This window comes from Macadamia integrifolia, chromosome 2, assembly GCF_013358625.1.
Source record: "Macadamia integrifolia cultivar HAES 741 chromosome 2, SCU_Mint_v3, whole genome shotgun sequence".
Lineage (NCBI taxonomy): Eukaryota > Viridiplantae > Streptophyta > Magnoliopsida > Proteales > Proteaceae > Macadamia > Macadamia integrifolia.
This window is the reverse complement of record NC_056558.1, coordinates 11,408,916-11,429,008: the sequence shown is the minus strand read 5'-3', so window position 1 is coordinate 11,429,008 and position 20,093 is coordinate 11,408,916. Positions and strand designations below refer to the sequence as shown.

Sequence of the window (20,093 nt, the reverse complement as noted above, 5' to 3'; positions counted from 1 at the left end):
GACCCCCAACCTCCATTTCTTCTCCTTTCTACTGTTCTACCTAATAGTTAAATGATTAAGCCCCTTATATTTGGATCTTGGGTTTAGGAAGCATAAATTACCTTTTAATATATGAAAGAGAGAGAGAGTAATGCAACTTCGATGTGATAGTTCAATCGAGTATACCACACTACCACAAGACCCTTAGCTAGCATGTTCCCCTCCTCTCCGGCCTCCACAAAGGATGCAATTAGAGGAAAGCAAAATCAGCCCCGAGTTATGGCTGATGACTCTGAATCAAATGATTCATATTAACTCCTTTGTTCTATAATTTACAATACTCTTATTTTAGGCGAAAACTGTCATTTCATGGTTTAGTGTAGATAAGCTTATGTTAGTGGTTCACCTAATTTTCTTGTAAGAAAATCATGTGGCAATTTCGACCGTTAAAAATAGTGGACGGTCTAGATATGCCCCATGTGAATTTTAGTACTTAAATTCAACCATAGACTACTCCAAGGGTTGGTATTCAACTCATGCAAATCCATAGTTAGGGACTTAATTAGGGGTGTCAATCGCTTGGTTCAATCTGTTTTCGATCGAGCTGAATGCGATTCAAAGATCGAATTCCGTACTTTCTAACTTGTAATACATGACTAGTGAAGCAAGAGAAATCAGAGATCCCCTATTCCTATATTCTTGTCTTCATAAATCTGTCTCTCAGTATTGATGCAAAATAAAAATCCATTGAGTTGATCTTCATGTATTTGTAATCAAGTTATATAAGCAATATGTGTTTTTTCTTCAATGACTTAGTGAGAGATGTGAACAAGTCAAGAAATTGAGTCGGAATGGCTACAACCAAGCCTTGGGTGTAGCTCCTTAATGTAAAATTTTCTGATCACAACTGTGCACTTTCCCATTGTCCTAAGTATCTGTTTTGTCACTTGACAAGCTCTAGTTAGACTAAAATGTTTTATGAGAGCAAAGACATTGGGATTTGCGTATCGTAAACTATGGCAAAATCTTAAATAATATGGTTAAAATATGTAAATAATATAATCAAAACATAATATATATATGCACTTCTTTTGTGTTAGGGTTATAATAGGGCTAGGCTTTTTAAAATCTCAGCCCAACCTTGAGTATCTCCTTAGCTAGGCCCAGGCCCTGTCTGATCTTGACTCAAGGCCTTAAAAATCCAGTCCTGCCCCTGAGTCTGGGCTGGGCTGGGCTGCACTGATCCTCATAGGCCTTGACTAAGTGGAGGTGAGAAAGGGAGACGCAAGGGTGACAAGAAGCCATTGCTAGGGAGAAGAAGAACTAGGTCAGGCGGGGCTCAGCCCAAGGCCTCAAAATTGGCCCCACCTGACCCTGATTCAGGGCCTGACCTTGCTCGACCCTGGAGTATTGGGTGTTCACATACTTAAATGGAACAGGTCTTGTGAGAAGTTGGATGGAGTATTAGGTGTTACATACTTCTATGAAAGAGGTCTTGTGGCAAGTTGGATGGAATTGAAATTTTGTAAACGCGTAAATCCTAATGTCCTCTATAAATATGTTAAGTTTCAACTCAATGGGAGTTGTTCTAATAAGCATAACACAGTATTTAAAATTTCTAAGATATAGCATACAAATTACCAAAATGATACATAGATATTATGTCTACGGGAGTGTTATGAACAAATTTGAGTTAAAATTTGTCATATAGCTAAACAATTCAAATTATTCTTTAGATATATCCAACAACTAATTCCAAACTAGCCTTCTATTCAGAAAAAATAAAATGTGTTCATCCGTATGTTTCAAACATTTTGTCTATTTCATATTCCCAACATCTTTTTAACTTTGTTAAAATATCGAGAAAAAAGGAAAAAAATTATAGATTTTGATTTTTGGCCGAAGTCCATTATATTTTCCTAATTTGTTTTGTTAAAAACTTAGGTGGTTTTAACTAAAATGGGCACTTGCTTGTGCTTCTCTATTAGGTATTTTTAAAAGATTCAACATCTATTTTTTTTATTTCCAAAAAAGAGGGGGGTTTCAAAATTCCTCTTTTTTTTTTTTAATTACAAAATCTGCAAATGACCCTTGCATAAAACAACTCACTAAAATACCCATTGGTTAATTTGTATATTCAACAAAACATTGAAGAAAAATCATCTCTTTCCCTCTTGTTAGAGTATTTTGGGTAATTGAAGCATATAAGTTTTGATCAAAAAAAAAAAAAAAAAAGAAAAAAAGAAAAAAAAGAAAAAAAAGAAGAAGAAACATATAAGTTGATCAAAATATATTTAAAAATACTCCTAAAATGAGATATTTTTTTACATTTGACATTATATGCCATAAAATTTGAAGAAGAAATAAAAGCTTTATAGCTCTCTAAGTGGTATTTTGAAGGATACTGTTGTCCCTTTAAAAAATTTTAGGGACTACTTCTTCTTTAGAAAGAGATTAAGATCCGATATTATTAATTTTGTTTTCCTGGGTTTAGCCGATATGAAAATTAGATTAATAGGTTTTCTAGTAAAATTATTTATATATATGTTCTTAAGATAATTTTCCTATTTGAGGAAATCTGATGACTGGAGCCAAAATATGAGAGAGAGAGAGAGAGAGAGAGAGAGAGAGTGTCTTAATGAACAGACAAATCATTTTATTTAATCAACTGTTCAAAAATATATAAAAAAAAAATCATTTTATTTTATTTTTGTCCAGTCGCATCAACTGAGACAAACATAAGAACTTATTTACTCTATATATTTGGCCCTGACATATATAAGGAAGGACCCGATATGCAATAGATACTAAATACATAAATTTATTCTTCTAATATCCTTCTTCTTGTTCACATCCAGGATTTGGCTTGAAGTTCATCAACCACTTTCTTGTCAAGTTGGAAGGCTTTGGCAAGAACATAGTCTGAGATGGAAGGATTGGATCCAAAGACAGCATTAGCGATGGTGATGACACCAGGGTTCTGACTACTTAAACCTCCAATGGCAACAGCATCAGTTTTCCCTGTGTTGTATTGGAAATGAATGAGTCCTATAGGGAACACAAACACATCTCCCTTGTTAAGAACTTTGGTGATGAGGCGATTATCAGGGTTGGAAGTTACAAAGCCAACAGATAGGGTACCCTCCAAGACTACAAGTATCTCAGTGCCTCGAGGGTGGGTGTGTGGAGGGTTGAGACCATAGGGTGCAAAGTCTATGCGAGCTAGGGATATGCCTAGTGTGTTGAGTCCAGGTAGCTCATTTACGGTCACCGGAGTTACTGCCACCCCAAGTTTGTTTGAGGTGTTCCCACAGATGTCAAGCCCTTCAAAGAAGAAATCTTTGGCTGTAGCAAGCTTTGGGTCCTTGCAGAATTTTCCATTCACGAACACTGTACATCAATTCACTTTCATTATTAGTCAAACAATATGATCACAAACATAGATGGTAAACACGAGTCTGAATCTTTTCCCTAAATGGGATCCTACCTTTATAGAGTATTAAACCACAAGTTATTAATGAATTAAATGCTCTAACTCATGGTCTGGATACACATGTGATCCCACCGCCTAAGGAACACTACATGGGGGAGCTAATTCAGACTCAACTACATAAATATATCATTTTTGACAACACAAAAAAAAAAAAATGAAAAAGAAATCATTTGGCACAAGAAATTATAGATATACGTACCTCCATATTTTGTGTCATTTACAGCAACACATGTGTCCTGCAGGGGACTGGGATCATAGGCAAAGGTAATGGGAGTTGCCAAAGCTAAGAGAATAAGAGCACCAATGAAATGGGTATCCATACTGTTTCTCTCTCACAAATCAACTCTAAGTGATTCCTTCTAATTTGATAGGTAAAGGGTTGATTGCTTTAGCTTGGAACTGATGCCTATTTATAGTTTCTTAGACTTGGGTATGAGGGAGACATTGAAATGGCCTTATGTTGTCCCAAAGTCAGTCTTTAATTATATTAAGTTTTTTCTTGTTGGGTAATTATTTCTTTCTCTACCAACTCCATCCTACAAATCTGTCAATATTTGGGTTTTTTTTATGGATGAGGCAGTTAATATTGAACCAAAATGGACTTTCTAATTCCAGTGAGAGCCTCATGTAATGGCTCTTCCTATCATCATCATGAATCTAGTCATTTTTTTTTTCCTGTTCTGAGATGTTTATAACTACTGTTTCTAGTATGTGAATAGGTCAATGTTATATTTCCAAACTGAGTTGTTGGATTAGGTTTCATTTTGAAAACTTAAAATGAATGGAGAAATCAAGCTCGCTTGTAAAGAAAAAAATTTGGGACTGAGTACTACGCAGTCTTTCCATTCTTCCTTCGTTTCCTGTCTATACTAACCCATATGTAATGGCCTGGGTTGATCAATTCGCTTGTAAAGAAAAAAATTTGGAACGTTTTATTATTTCCGGTTTTAGCTGGTCCAGCTCTATTTCGGTGTACATCGGCTTCAAAATATCCAAGGTAATTAAATCCATGAGGGTTAGGTTCTCTTCAGCCGTGTTGAACTGGTCAATTTTAGCTGGTCCACCTCGTTTGGGCTTGAAATAGACATGTCTATGTAGGATGGTACCATTTTTTTTTTTTTTTTTTTTTTTTTTTTGCTAAAGATCATTACTATTGAATAATGGAACCTGAAAAAACAAGAAAACAAATCACACGACGTCTATATCCCAGATTTGCTAAAGATGAAAGAAATTCTTCACCATCAGCAGGGAAGCCAATCAACCTTAGCGAAACCTGAACCTTGATCTAGATAAAGCATCAACAGTAAGTTCCTCTTTATTGTGAAGAGGGAAATCTATCATTGTGTTTGACACGCCCGTTTTCACAGCTTGTTTGGCCAGGTAATTAGCAATTGCATTCACCTTGCTAAAGCAATGAGAGTTCTTCCATAGAATGGAGTTATTTACAAGTTATGTTTGAACTAAGCCACTAAACAAATTTAATTTTTAGTACATGACGAGTTAAGCAAGAGAGATCATGGATCCCTATTCCAATATTCTTGTCTTGATAAACGAGTCTCTTAGTATTGATGCCAAAATCAAAATTTCATTGAGGTGATCTTCTTGTGTTTGTAATCAATTTATTTAATTAAGGGAAAATATTTTTTGTGGGGGAGTGGCCTATGCGCTCATATATATAGGGGAGTGAAATGATCAATTTCCACAAAATGAAAAATGACCATTTTATGGATGCTTCCTCATGTACTTCAATTGGCTTTCACGTAGAAGTAGGAACCATAAACGCTTACAGAAAACACTTTCCGACATATAAATTAATTTGTGTTTTTTCATCTATGACTTAGTGAGAGATGTAAACGAGTCAAGAAATTTTCAGCCCTCTACAAGGAGAGGAGTAAGGCCTTGGGAGTTAGAATCATCCCAAATGGCTAAGAGGATCAAATAGGATGCAATGTTGAAAACTGGGTGATTATTAACCACCAATTATTAATCAATCCATTAATTAGGGTAAGGGTTCCGTCCAGTAACATTGTTCCTCCAAAATTTAAGGTTTGTTTGGTTCAAAGTGTTTCTGTTTTTCAAAATCAGTTATTAGATGTGGGTGATGTGCCCTATGATGATTTTGTAATTTGTCTATCTAAATTTTATGTTGACCAGTAGTAAATGTTCTTTTTGGGAAGGTTCAAAGAGGTAATCTAAAACACACTTTTGGTTTTTGACGAATACTACCTTAAGGCAAGTGAAGATATGTTCCGATAGAGATTTAGTCTGCTACTTTTACCCTTGATTGGATATCGATATATCGGCCAAATAGCTTTATTTGTTGATGCTGACACGTTTCGGCGGGTACTACCCATCCAATACTGATACTTAGAAACTTAGTTCCTGACAATAAAATTTTGATTTGTCATCTTCCATTCCTTAACAAAATTTATATGTGAGCAAAAGTATTGAGATCTACTTGCCCAAAACTATGGCAAAATATCAAATAAAATGATAAAAATATGCAAATAATACAATCAAAATATAAAATATATATGCATGAACTTTTTCTGTCTTGGGGTTGCAATAGAGTAGGGTTGGGCTGGATTTCTTAAGTCTCAATCCACCCTTGAGTCCTCTCAGTCTAAGCCTGGCTTAGCCTGGCTTAGCCTGACTTAGCCTGACCCAAGGTTTGAAAAATTCAACCGCTTACCCCTGAGTTAGGGTTGGGCTAGGTTGACCCTGACCACATGGAGAGAGAAGGGAGATACAGTGACGACAAGGAGCCACTAGCAAAGATAAGGAAAAAAAAAAAAAAAAGGAAGGACAGAGCTGGGCTCTGCGTGAGGCCTTAACTTTGGCCCTGCTTGACCTGACCATATGGAGGGAGAAGGGAGATGCAGTGATGACAAGGAGCCACTAGCAGAGATAAGAAAAAAAAAAATCGAAAAACAAAGTTGGGTTCTGCCGGAGGCCTTAACTTTGGCCTTGCCTGACCTGACCATATGGAGGGAGAAGGGAGTTGTAGTGACGACAAGGAGCCACCAAAAAAAAAAAAAGAAGAAGAAGAAGAAGTTTAGGGCATGAAATTTCCAACCCGACCTGCCTTAAGGCTTAGATATTTTAACCTACACCCTATTCGGGTTTAGGGCTGATTTAGGCTGACAAGGCTATACTTGCATTTCTTTATTTTGCCTTTGAAAATAACCTATAAGCTATTAGGTAGTATTTAAAAAAAATTATTACACATGTAATTTGAATATGGAACATAGCATGCATGGACTTAGGTATTAGTCTTGACGGATAACAATACCAATATCAATACTGATCGGCCATATCAAAAGCCAGTGCAGACCGTTTTTTTATTCAATAAACTAATACCTTAAATTTTTGGACTATTGTATTATTTCTTGTTCCAAGGGGTCAAGACTCTACATGTGACCTCTAACAAATCAAGAAAAAATAAAATAAAAGAATTAGACTTTGAGAAAGAGTTTTAAGTGGATCATCCATCTATATATTTTACATACTTATAAGGAAGAGATCTTGTGGCTGAGTTGGATAGAATTGAAATTTTGCCAACATGCTAATATCTTATATTTCAACTCAGAAGGAGATGGTCACATAACAAAACAAAGCATTGAAAAATTTGAAGATATTGTACAAAGAACCAAAAGGATGCATAGATATAAATGGAAATGTTCAAATTTGAGTTTGAACTTGGTACACAGTTTTTTATTTTATTTTATTTTATTTATTTATTTTTTAATAACTTGGTACATAGCTAGTCAACTCAAATTATTCCCTAGATATCCAAATCAATATTCTATTTGAGAGAGAGAGAGGAGTCATGGCCATTACGTCAAGTTTATCTTATTGGGATAACTATTTCTTTCTCTAATAATTTGACAAATAATTACAGCGTACTCATTTGTCAATACTTGGGGTTTTTTTTTTTTTTTTTTTTTTTTTTTGGACGAGACATTTATTATTGATCCAAGATGGACTTTCTAATTCCGGTGAGAGCCTCATGTAATGGCTCTTCTTATCATTTTTTTATGGGGTTTACCCACTATTTCACGTATGTGAATAGGTCAATATGTTATATTTCCAAACTGAGTTGTTGGATTAGGTTTCATTTTGAATGCTTAAAACGATTGGAGAAATTAAGGTTGATTGCTTGTAAAGAAAAAAAATCTAGGACCGAGTATTAAGCATACTTTCCATCGTTTCTTTCTTTTCTAGCCTGTCTATACTGGCCCATATATTAGGGCCTAGCTGGTCCGATCAATTCTATTGCGTGGACCATTCTATTATCAGGCAAAAACCAAGACACTAGAGTGGCAGTACTTAACCAACCGATGTTTGATGGTACTTATTTGCGAGTTATGTTCAAGCCAATGTATTGAGATAACCTGGAATTTACATGGTAAGTAACAGCCCGGCCATTACAACCCCTACAAACCCAATGTTAGCTTTTTTAATTGGCCCCCGGTTTGAATTGGATGGACCATCCCGTTTCTCATGAAATGAAAAATGACCCTTCTGTAGATGCTTCCTCTTGCACTATTGTTGGCCCTTACACATGCATTGCATCCACACACCCTCACAGAAAACACTTTCCCATTAATTAATTTGTGTTTGTTCACGAATGACTAGTGAGACATGTAAGCTTGTTGAGTTTGCAGCTTTCTTCGATGCCATTATGATTGCTCAGAGGTTGAGGTTGAGTTGGATTCAAATTGAATTTGACTCGAAGGCTGTGGTCTGGTGTGTCCCCAACTGTTTAATTCCGTGGAAGTTCAAACAACAATGGTATAGTTTCTTGGATTTTTTAAATTCAATTAGATGGAGTATTTGTCACTGTTTTCGGGAAATCAACATGATGGCAAAGCATGCAGCTGTGACTGGGATATCATATGGGATGTTCCTCCTAGGTTTTCTATTTATGACATGGAGTGGGATGCCATGGGCAAACCACGGTTTAGATTCTCTTGACCTCTGATTTAAGTCAGTTTTCCCGTTCTTCTCTCTGCTGATGGTAGCGTCAAAGGTGAAGAAAGAATGAGAAGTGTGTGGGTGCCCTGTTGGGTATTTGTATTATATTCATTTTTTATCATTTTAATTTTATTCTTTTACTGACCTTAAGCAAAAAAAAGCAAAACAAAAAAAAAAAAAAAAAAAAAGTGAGACATGTAAGCAAGTCTAAGAAAATTTTCAGTCCTCTACAGGGAGAGAGGAGTAAGGCCTTAGAAGATAGAATCGTCCCAAATGGCTAAGAGGATCAAATAGGAAGCAGTTTTGAAAATTGGACGATTATTAACCACCAATCAATCAATACATTAACAATAGGGAAAGGGTTCTGTTCAGTAACGTTGTTCCTTCAAAATTTAGGATTTGTTTGGTTCAAAGTGTTTCTATTTTTTGAAAATCAGTAATTAGAAGTGGGTGATGTGCCCTATGATGATTTCTGTAATTTATTTATGTTATGATGACTGGTCATCAACATAAAGAGGTAATCTACAACACACTTTTGGTTTTTGACGAAAACCCTAATGCATGTGAAGATATGTTCCCAATAGGGATTTAATCCGCCAGAATCGAACCAGTACGTAGTGTTCTCCATCGGTACTGATATGATACCGATCTTATCGGCTTGTATCTCGATCAATTTTTCTTTATTTTTCAGAAAAAAAAAATGGTTTTATGCCACTTTTACCATTGATCGGATATTGATATATCGGCCAAATATCGTTATCTGCCGATGTTGATACATTTTGGCAGATACTACCAATCCAATACTGATACTTAAAAACCTAGTTCCTGACAATCAAATTTTGAATTGGCATCCTCCATCCTCTAACAACATATGTGAGAAAAAAGTATTGATATCTACTTGTCCAAAACTATCGCAAAATATCAAATAAAATGATGAAAAAATGCAAATAATGCAATCAAAATATAAAATATGCACGTACTTCTACTGTCTTAGGGATGCAATTAAGGATGTGAAATTGAAACCGAAATTGTTAATCGAAATCGAACTGAACTGTGAAACCGTTTGTTAAATGGTTTGGTTTTGGTTTTAAAATTGAAACCATGATTCGGTTTTGCTTTTAAAGTTTAAACTGTTGGTAAACAATTTAAATAAACTGTTAAACCGATTAGCGTATACTTTTTTCACTAAAAATTCATGTATATTAAATATGGAAAAAGAAAAAGGAATCAATATAATACATCAATTGAGGGAGAGAAAAGAACCCAACCCTCACAAAAGGAAGAGAGGGAGATGCACTAATTCCACCTTCGACATTGCCATCAGAAGAATTAGGCAACTACACAACTCCACCAAGCAAAAATACTAGAAAATCTCCTAGGAAAATATGGGCCTTGGACGGCCAGAAGCATCCATATCTAATTCCATCTGAACCAGAGCTGGCCAAATTGAAACAGGCGTTGACACTTCAAAACGAACAGTTGATTTTGACAAAAAATCAGCCACTGAATTTGCTTCCCGATAACAATGGGTTATTTTTCATTCCACATCCTCCAAATAAGAAACACAATTCATCCATCTTTGCCGAGCTATCCACGGACTTCGCATCTTCTGAAAAAGAGTTACAACTTCAACCGAGTCACATTCTATCCATAGCCGTTGCACATTATGGTGCTTAGCTAATTCAATCCCTATCATAAGCGCCAGAAATTTGGCCTCAAAATTGGTGCGAGTACCTAGAAATTTTCTGAAATTTTCCACAACCTCTGCCTTCTCATTACAAAGAATACTCCCTGCTCTAGATTTCCCTGGATTACCAATAGAGCAACCATCCAAATTGAGTTTCATCCATCTTGCCTGAGGAGGGCACCAGAAAACTTCGAAGATTTTCTGAGGCCTTCTCTGCACCCCTGAAAAACCCAAGCTTCTTGCAGTAACAAGGTCCAGAATAGAAATGGCCACCCCAGAGTGAACCAGCGCTTGGCAACTTATTTCGCTTTTCACTTGGGCAAAACAATGCTCAACCGATTTATAAACTCCTTCAAATTTTCTTCCATTCCGCTCCAACCAAATAAAATAAGGAATCAACACGAAACCCTTCAGCCACTCCCCTTTAAAGGCGGTCTTCTTAGTCTTCTTGGTGAGATCAACTGTGTAGCGGACAAACTCGCAAAGCATGCTGCCTCAACTAGATTCTCTTCTACTTTGGATGTTATTCCATCTTTTCTTGTATCTGATATTAATTGGGATGCTCAATTGAGACCTAGATTTAGGTTCTCGTAACCATTTGATTGTATTTCCTTTGGTTGGGTTGCTTTTTCTGTTGATGGCCATGCTGAAGGTGGAAAAGTAGCTCAATGGTTTGTTTTTTCTCTCATTCTTCGATCTTCAATTGTTTATTAATAAAATTCATTGCTGATTCTTAGCAAAAAAGGATCCTTCCACCAAGCTATCATTCTTTCAATCCTTTCAAAACTAGGCCATTTAAACCCAAAGCAGTCACAAAATTTTTGCCACACCGATTAACGTATACATAGTAAGCTTAAGTCATTCAATGTTAAGTTTACATACATTTTGATAAAAAAAATTAAGTTTACATTAGACAACTATTAAAAAGAGCATATAAAATAAACTATTCAATTCAATGTTACAATTTACATGCATTTCACTAAAAATGTTAAAGGTAAAAAGTTGTTTGGATAAAAAGTTAGAAAACACAAGAAAACCGTTTAAACCGAAACCATTTATAAATGGTTTCGGTTTTCATATATGAAACTGTTTATTAAATGGTTTGATTTCAGTTTTTACCTAAAAATTCTTGCATTGAACTGAATTTAACCGTTTCCACCAAAACCGAACCGGTTAACACCCTTAATTGCAATAGAATTGGGTTGGGCTGGGCTTTTTAAGCCTCAGCCCGACCCTGAGTCCCCTTAGTCCAGGCATGGCTCAGCCTTGACCTAGGGTTTGAAAAATTCAACCATGCCCCTGATTTAGGGTTGGGCCAGGCAGACCCCGATTGACCCTAACCATGTGGAGGGGGAAGAGAGATGCAGTGACGACAAGGAGCCACTACCGAAGAGAAGAAAAAAAGAAGAAGAACAGATTCGGGCTATACCTGAGGCCTAAACTTTGGCCCTGCCTGACCTGACCTGACCTTGACTTAGGGCCTGAAATTTCCAACCTTGACGGGCTGACTTGCCTTCAAGGCTTAGATATTTTAACCTACACCTTATTCGGGCCTGGGGCTGGTTCGGGCTGATAAGGCTAACATTGCGCTCCTTTATTTTGTCTTTGAAAATAACCTATAAACTATTAGATAGTATTTTCTAAATATTATTATACATGCAATTTGAATATGGAACATAAGCATGCATGAACTTGTTAGGTATTGATCTTGATTGATAACAACCGATTTCAATACTGATTGGCCGTATCAATGCTAGTTGAGACTGTTTTTCACTTCAGTAAACTAATACATTAAATTTTTGGACTATTATATTATTTCTTGTTCCAAGGGGTCAAGAGACTCAAGACTCTACATATGACCTCTAACAAATCAAGAAAAAATAAAATAAAAGAATTAGACTTTGAGAAAAAGTTTTAAGTGGTTCATGCCTCTATTTTTTTTTTTTTTTTTTCCCTAAAGGTTGATTTTATTGAAGGAAAAAGGGGAAAAATACATCCAATAAAAGAAAAGAAATTCAAGCAGGCTCGCAACCACTACAACCACTTGCAAACTTCACCTTCGGCATGACCATCAGCAGAGAGTACAAGCGAGGGCCTAGCAGAAGTGAAAACTATGGCAGAAGTGAAAACTATGCCTACCCGAGGTGTCATTTACTAAATCATCTAATACATGACTGGGAAAATATGTGGAGTAGTTAGAGGCTCCCAATTTTGCTGCCTTCTTTGCCAAAAAATCTGCCACTGTGTTCGCCTCACGGAAGCAGTGGGTGATCTTCCATGTAATGGATTGAAGGAATAGGAGAGAAAAACCGCCATTTTTGTAAAACAAACCAAGGGATATGCAGCTTCTAAGTGGCAGACACTACAGCTGCCGAGTCAGACTAGATCCACAAGCCCCTTGTGTTTATATTCATAGCAACCAATATTGTTTCCGTGACAGTGCTAAATTCAGCTTCATATATTTTTTTAACACCCAAAAAAATACTGAAAGCCTTACATACCTGACCATTTTTGTCATGGACAATGCCCCCTGCTCCTGCACGACCCGGGTTTCCCAATGAACTGCCATCAACATTAATTTTGATCGACTGATCCGAAGGCTTACAACAATGAACTTCCAGTGGCGGCACAAGCTTTGGGTTATCAATTTTCAGCCCCAGTTTTCTGCAGCACATAATATTGGGAATTGATTTCACTTCACCCTTAGAGGTCCCTGCATATAGAGCAAGATCCTAGCAGATGAATTGAAATGAGTACATCCCATTTCTCTTTTTTCCTTCATACCGTCTTATATTTCTTTCCCTCCAGATTTGAGTAGCAATGATGGTAAGCCCTATAATCCAAGAGTTTTTAAAATTGATCGATCTTGATTTTCTCTTCCACCACTGAAATAAGCTATCAATTGACCCATGTTCAGACCATCGAATTGTGAAACAAGAAGTGAACTTCTCCCAAATATCTCTGGAGAAAGAACAATGAAGGAAAATATGCTCCATATTTTCTTTGTCCTGCTCATAGAGGCTACATCTAGAGGCTAGTAAAATTCCTTTTTTTTTTTATAAGCTCATCTATTGGGAGTCTTTCATGAACTAGTCGCCATCCAAAGGTAGCAATTCTTGGAGGGAGGTTTTTATGCCAAACCAAAGAGTTCCAATGCACTGCCGGTGAAGCTCTTCTAATATCCTCCCACGCTGAAGTGGTAGAAAAAGAACCAAGAGGAGATAGCTGCCATATACATAAGTCCTCAAATTGGACACTGGGAATCTTCACCTCTTTAATTGCAAGGAAAATTTGTCTGAGTGAGTTAGAGCTGACCTTTGGTAGTGACCATTCACCCTTCCTAATGAAATCGCTGACCTTAGCGTTGCAGGGGAGGGGAGGGAGGTTAGGAGTCTGAATCTCCTCAAGAATAGACCTAGGCCCCCACCATTTGTCTTTCCAAAAGTTTTCTAGATCGCCTCTCCTAATAATCCAACGTTCGTTTGCCTCCATAGTCTTCCACACCTTGCTGATGCCCAGAGCAATAGATGACGGCCGACAACCTTTATTAAATGACCCATATTTTTTCACAAATCTGGCTCTAAGAAAGGAATTGGCAGCAGATTTCTCATGCTTTATTCTCCACACCAATTTACATAGCATTGCCATGTTCGTGTCTCTGAGTCTTCTAATACCTAAACCCCCTTCTTCCTTCGGTTTACAAACAGACTCCCACTTCACTGTAATTGGTTTCGAGGTATCCACTTCCCCTGCCCAGATGAAGTTCTTCATCCATCTTTCCATGGTTACCAGAAGAGCAAAGGGCCACCAATAGATTGCAAAATTATGATTAGGGATGCCAGAGATGACTGATCTAACCAACTCCACTCTGCTCGCCATCAACAGAAGTTTACCTTTCCATCCTGTAAGGCGCCCCTTTACTTTATCCAACACAGGTAGCAATGCCTCCTTTTTGATTCTTCCCTTGAAGATCTCAACACCGAGGTATCGAGTTGGAAAGCAGCAGATGGGGATGCCCAAAGTCTCAGCGATGGCTTGCTTACGAGCTAGAGTAATTTTTCCTAGGAAGAGCTTGCTTTTCTCGAAGCTGATGTGTTGACCAGAGAACTCCTGATATTTCATAAGAATTTTTTTAGATTAGCCACATACCTGGATGAACCATTTGAGAAGATAAAAATATCATCGGCGAATAAAATGTGCCCAGGGGTTATAGCGCCTTTAGGGCCACGAATGGGCATAAGATCTTTCTAGTGGATCAATCTCGCCAGACCTTAAGATAGAACCTCTTCCGCCATAATAAAAAGCAAGGGAGATATAGGGTCTCCCTGTCTCAATCCTCGCTCCATGCCAAAGAAGCCCTATGGACCTCCATTGACAAGAACTGATATCTTAGTTGAAGCCAATAATTGATGCAGCCATGTGATCCAATTTTCTAAGAATCCAAACTTTTCCATCACCTTAAAGAGGAAAGACCAAGAAATCGTGTCATATGCCTTTCTGATGTCTATTTTTAGACCAAGGCCACCCCCTCTCGTGGCAGAGTACATCAAGTTCGCCAACTCGGATGCCACACTAATGTTGTCATGGATCAGCTTTCCTTTTTGAAAAGCTCCCTGTTCTTCCGAAATGAGTCTGGGGAGAAATCTCTCTAAGCAGATAGCCAACACCTTAGAAATTATTTTACAGAAAAAGTTTCCCATACACAATGGGCAATACTTATCCAGGGTCTCGGCTCCATCAACTTTAGGAATCAGGATTAGAAAATCGTTGGTAACGTCTTTAGGCATACGACTAGTTCTGAAGAAGGCTTTCACCGTGTTACTAACATCACTTTCCACAGTGCTCCAACACTTCCTAAAATTTTTTCCAGAGAAGCCGTCTGTGCCAGGCGAGCTTTCAGGATCAAGCTCCCAGACTGCCTTCATGATCTCTGCATTACCAGGAAGTGAGTCCAGGTGAAATATGTCTACTTGTTGAAGGACCCTCGGAATGCTGTCCAAATGCTCTAGATGGTCGATAGTAGGAGCATTTTTGTGAAATCCCTCATAGAATTCCACAATATATTCACCCAAATTATTTTACCCTTCCACAATTGACCCATCCTGTTTTTTGAGGGATGGAATAGTATTTCTATTTCTTCGCATTTTAGCAGATAAATGGAAAAACTTAGAATTTTTGTCCCCATAATTCATCCACCTGATTCTCGCCTTTTCTGCCCAAAGCTTTTTCATGATTATCTTGCACCTTGAGTAGAGCCGTTTTAGCATCAGCCTCCACTGTGAACAGTTGATCCGACATCCCATTATTGTCAATCTCCTCCTGCACTTGGGAGAGATTTTTCTTTGCGTCGTCGAGATCCCTTTCAAAATGGGGAAAGGTCAATTTCACCCAGCCTTTTAACACCCCTTTGAGCCACTTGTGCTTAGACATTGGGGATAAAATAGGGGAACCTAGAACCCACTCAGCCCAGGATTCAGCTATAACCTTGTCGAAGTCCTCATGGTCTGTCCAAAAATTATTAAATCGAAAGGGGCAATTTGGAGAGTGTTGGCTGCTACTTGATACCACGAGCAGAGGGGAGTGGTTAGAGGCAAATCGAGGAAGGACCTATTGAGAGCAGTCCTGAAAAAAGGATATCCAATCTTCGTTACAAAATCCTCTATCCAGAATAGCACAGACATTACCACTGTAGCGATTGTTTATCCAAGTGAATTTTCTGCCCATCGAGGGCACCTAAGACAAGAGACATGCGTCAACCATGGCTCCAAATTCCGCTGCTGACCCCATACTGAAATTTCCTGGGCCACGTTTCTTGTGGGATTGAAGGCAGGCATTAAAGTCACCAATAACGGTCCATGGAGTAGGAGTTTGAGGAGTATCGGCCACCAAATCCACCCATAATGCTCTTCTCCCCACCCTGAAACTACTTGCATAAACAAAGGAAATCCGGATATTGCTCAGACCTGATTCCAAAGCAATTGTAACATCTTGCTCAAACTCAGATACAGATACAGGGACCTTCAAATTTTTTCTCCACAGGATCCATAGATTTGGAACTCTATCAATTCTATTGTTATGAATAAAATCACCGTAAAATCCCAGTTTATTAAAAAAAAATTAGGAAAGTCACAGGTACCTATCATTGATTCTGCGATAGACAAAAGGTCTGGATCCTCTTGAATAATCAACTCTCTCACGGCCCGTCTTCCGACTGCCTTCTTGATGCCCCTAATATTCCAGAAGAGGACCTTCATCATATCACTTCTTTTGGCATCCAGATGACCAGACATTGAAGTCTGCCCCATCATTCCACCTTCATGTGCTAGTCTCATAGAGTTATCTTCCACACCTCGAAGAAAACTGTCAATTGCTGTCACTTCTTGGTGTTGGACTATCACCCTTCCTCCCTCAATTTGTGATTGGGACAAGTTTGATACAACATGCTCAGGGCCCTCCCATTTCTGGCTGCGCCCTCCTCTGCCAACTCTAGTCTGCCCGTGGCCTCCCTGTCTACCAGTATTCACTACTCTGTTCTTCCGAGGCCTGAGAGTATGAGGCACAGGGGCCCTACCTGTGTTAGGAACCTCAATCTCAGCACCTTCCTGGTTTCTCTCTTCCCTGGAAGAAAGAGATTCATGTTTGGACAAGGAGCTTTCAGAGTCCGCTGGGTCAGATCCATATTCAGTTTCGCCCAATGGATTGTCCACCATAATTCGATCATCAATTTGCTGGTCAAACTCACTAGATGGAGTAATGCGCTACCCATATGGTGAGCTGGCCTCAGAGCCATTATCTTCCACCGAGTGCTCCTTCGAATTTCCTTCAAATATGTGATTTGGAATGATCCCATTGCCACTTGGCACATTCCCTTCCTTCTCAGTATTGTCTTCTAAGGGAAGGATGATTTCAAGATCTCCATTTATGCTATTAGGTGTAGACTTCCTTAGAATAGCCGTTCTTGATAAGGAAAGAGATCCGTCCCTTGGATGGGCGGAGAATCTTCCAGAATTGCTCACCATCTCCGCCGCGTCGCCTCCCTGCCAGCGGCCTTCATCCCATCTTCCACCTTCTTCTTCACCAAACATCGCTCCAGATATGGATCCCTCACGGTGTTGCATCTCTTTGACTGGTGCTTTCTGATGGCTACAAGATTGCGCATTATGACCCATCCTCTTACAATGTCCGCACCTTAGCATGCCGTCTTCATGGGTAATAATCTGTTTGAACCAGAAATTTCCCCCGTTCCCGGTTGTCGTCTCTCAACTTGAATCTCCTCTGGCCTATTTGCTCCCATTTCGATCTCCACTTGGACCCAAGCAAAAAATCCCATGGAGGCTGCTCGAGTACATCTATCTAGCGCGATAGGTCTCCCAGTAGCCTTAGCCATAGTGAGAAGGATCTTCTCATACCAATATTCAAGAGGCAAATCAGGGAATCTGATCCGTATGAGCTTAGTAGTGATATTCTTCGCATGCACATCAAATTCAGGCTTCCATAGTTGGAATCTGAGTACGTGTCTAGCGACTCTTGTTAGGCTCCTTCGCCACAGTGCTGCCATATCACCTTCCTTTTCAAACTTGAAGAGGATGTAACCCTTCCCCATCGGAGCCATCTTCACACCGCCTTTGAGGTTCCAGATTTCACTCACTTCCTTGCGGATATCATCCATAGATATGAATTTGAAATTTGCTCTGCCAATCAAGGCAAATTGGAAACCCTGGAGTCGTTCCTCATAGGCATATTGAGGAACTATTACCTTGGTATCACTGCCAGCATGAATGGGGTCTGGCAGACTATCCACATTTGGCAAAGCTCTCCCCACCACGGATGAATAAGAACGTCTCCCTTCGTCTCCAGTAGGAACCTTTGGTAGACCCTCCTCAGCCACATCCTGCTCAGCCAAGAATGATTCATTCATAGGAATTTCAGGCAGGATTGAAATTTTGTCGATATGTAGATCCTAAGGTCCTTTACTAATATGTTAAGTTTCAACTCAAAAGGACATGGTCACATAGTACAACAATAGCATTGAAGCTTTCAAAGATAGTGTACAAAAGTACCAAAAGGATGCATAGATATAGATGGAAGTGTTATCATCGAATTTGAGTTGGAACTTTATACATAGCTAGTCAATTCAAATTATTCTCTAGATATCCATTTCAACCTTGTATTTGGTGAGAGAGAGAGAGAGAGAGAGAGAGAGAGAGAGAGAGAGAGAGAGAGAGAGAGAGAGAGAGAGAGAGAGAGAGAGAGAGAGAGAGAGAGAGAGAGAGAGAGAGGAATAAATGATTTTATTAACCTGCAGTCCCACTCACATCGTCCGGGACAAACATAAAAATGAATTCTTCCTGGGCGAAAGGAACGAAAGGAACTATCGCGAAAACTTCTTTATGCCATTAATTAGGCACTTCCATTATAGGAATTGAAGGACTGGATATGCAATATATACTAAATACATAAATTTATTCTTCTAATATCCTTCTTCTTGTTCACATCCAGGATTTGGCTTGAAGATCATCAACCACTTTCTTATCAAGTTGGAATGCTTTGGCAAGAACATAGTCTGAGATGGAAGGGTTGGATCCAAACACAGCATTTGCGATGGTGATGACACCAGGGTTCTGACTACTTAAAGCTCCAATGGCAACAGCATTAGTTTTCCCTGTGTTGTATTGGAAATGAATGAGTCCTATGGGGAACACAAAAACATCTCCCTTGTTAAGAACTTTGGTGATGAGGCGATTATCAGGGTTGGAGGTTACAAAGCCAACAGACAGGGTACCCTCCAAGACTACAAGTATCTCAGTGCCTCGAGGGTGGGTGTGTGGAGGGTTGAGACCATATGGTGCAAAGTCTATGCGAGCCATGGATATGCCTAGTGTGTTGAGTCCAGGTAGCTCGTTTACAGTTACCGGAGTTACTGCCACCCCAAGTTTGTTCGAGGTGTTCCCACAATTGTCAAGCCCTGCAAAGAAGAAATCTTTGGCTGTGGCACGCTTTGGGTCCTTGCAGAATTTTCCATTCACGAACACTGTACATCAATACATTTTCATTAGTCAAACAACACACGCACATACACACACATACTCAAAGTTAACATGAGATTGAATCCTCTCCCCATGTACCTAATGACCTCTCTACATAGGATTCTACCGTCTATGGATTATCAAGTCACGAATCAATGATGCATTAAATGCTCCAACTCATGGTCTAGATACCTTTGGGTAGTGAGCTAAGATCCCATGTGTGGGGAGGATAACTCTCTCCATGTGGGAAGTTGATTCAGACTCAATGACTAAACATACACATAATTTCGGGCGACACAAAACTATCACATCATTTGGGAAAAGATATAAACGTGTACCTCCATATTTTGTGTCATTTACAGCAACGCATGTGTCTTGCAGGGGACTGGGATCATAGGCAAAGGCAATGGGAGTAGCCAATGCTAACAGGATAAGAGCACCAACGAAATGGGTATCCATCTAGTTATTGTTTTTCTCACACAAATCACCTCTAGTGATTCTTCTAGTTTGATAGGTTAAGGGTTGATAGCTTTAGCTTGGAACTGATGCCTATTTATAGTTTGTTTTGGCTGGGGGAGGGAAGCATGGAAATGATCTTATGTTGTCCCAAAGTCATGGTCATTATGTCAAGTTTATCTTATTGGATTAGCTATTTATTTCTCTAACTACATCCAACTCTTCTTTCGATATTTGGTTTTCTTATGGATGAGGCAGTTAATATTGATCTTAAATGGACATTTTTCTTTCTGAGATGTTAATTTGTAACTTAAGGATATATTCTAATGGGGTTTATCCACTATTTCACGTATGTGTAACTAGGTCAATGTTATTTTTCCAAACTGAGTTGTTGGATTAGACGCGTTTCTTTTTGAATGGTTAAAATGAGTGGAGAAATTAAGCTTCATTGCTTCTAAAGAAAAGATTTAGGACT

At 38.7% G+C, this 20,093-nt stretch overlaps 3 protein-coding genes across 3 annotated transcripts; all 3 read right to left on the bottom strand.

Moving 5' to 3' along the window:
* Positions 1 to 2,660: 2,660 nt before the first annotated feature.
* On the bottom strand, positions 2,661 to 3,833 carry LOC122089834 (putative germin-like protein 2-1). Its single transcript, XM_042659549.1, has 2 exons — positions 3,672 to 3,833; positions 2,661 to 3,369 (listed from the first exon to the last, which is right to left on the bottom strand). Exons 1-2 carry the CDS (start codon positions 3,790 to 3,792, stop codon positions 2,828 to 2,830), a joined length of 663 nt encoding a protein of 220 aa, XP_042515483.1. The 5' UTR covers positions 3,793 to 3,833; the 3' UTR covers positions 2,661 to 2,827.
* Positions 3,834 to 9,986: 6,153 nt separating this feature from the next.
* LOC122063560 lies at positions 9,987 to 10,625 on the bottom strand. Its single transcript, XM_042627268.1, has one exon. The coding sequence runs from the start codon at positions 10,623 to 10,625 to the stop codon at positions 9,987 to 9,989; it is 639 nt and encodes a 212-aa protein (XP_042483202.1).
* A 7,784-nt stretch (positions 10,626 to 18,409) lies between these two features.
* LOC122089856 (putative germin-like protein 2-1) lies at positions 18,410 to 19,658 on the bottom strand. The gene is made up of 2 exons (XM_042659588.1): positions 19,501 to 19,658; positions 18,410 to 19,167 (listed from the first exon to the last, which is right to left on the bottom strand). Exons 1-2 carry the CDS (start codon positions 19,619 to 19,621, stop codon positions 18,626 to 18,628), a joined length of 663 nt encoding a protein of 220 aa, XP_042515522.1. The 5' UTR covers positions 19,622 to 19,658; the 3' UTR covers positions 18,410 to 18,625.
* Between the last annotated feature and the right edge of the window lie 435 nt (positions 19,659 to 20,093).

Excerpts from the sequence above, each read along its gene's own strand:
- LOC122089834 (XM_042659549.1), bottom strand. The coding sequence starts at position 3,792 with ATGGATACCCATTTCATTGGTGCTCTTATTCTCTTAGCTTTGGCAACT. Across the intron at positions 3,370-3,671 it reads AAATGACACAAAATATGGAG|TGTTCGTGAATGGAAAATTC; the intron begins GTACGTATATCT and ends ATTGATGTACAG.
- LOC122063560 (XM_042627268.1), bottom strand. The coding sequence starts at position 10,625 with ATGCTTTGCGAGTTTGTCCGCTACACAGTTGATCTCACCAAGAAGACT.
- LOC122089856 (XM_042659588.1), bottom strand. The coding sequence starts at position 19,621 with ATGGATACCCATTTCGTTGGTGCTCTTATCCTGTTAGCATTGGCTACT. Across the intron at positions 19,168-19,500 it reads AAATGACACAAAATATGGAG|TGTTCGTGAATGGAAAATTC; the intron begins GTACACGTTTAT and ends ATTGATGTACAG.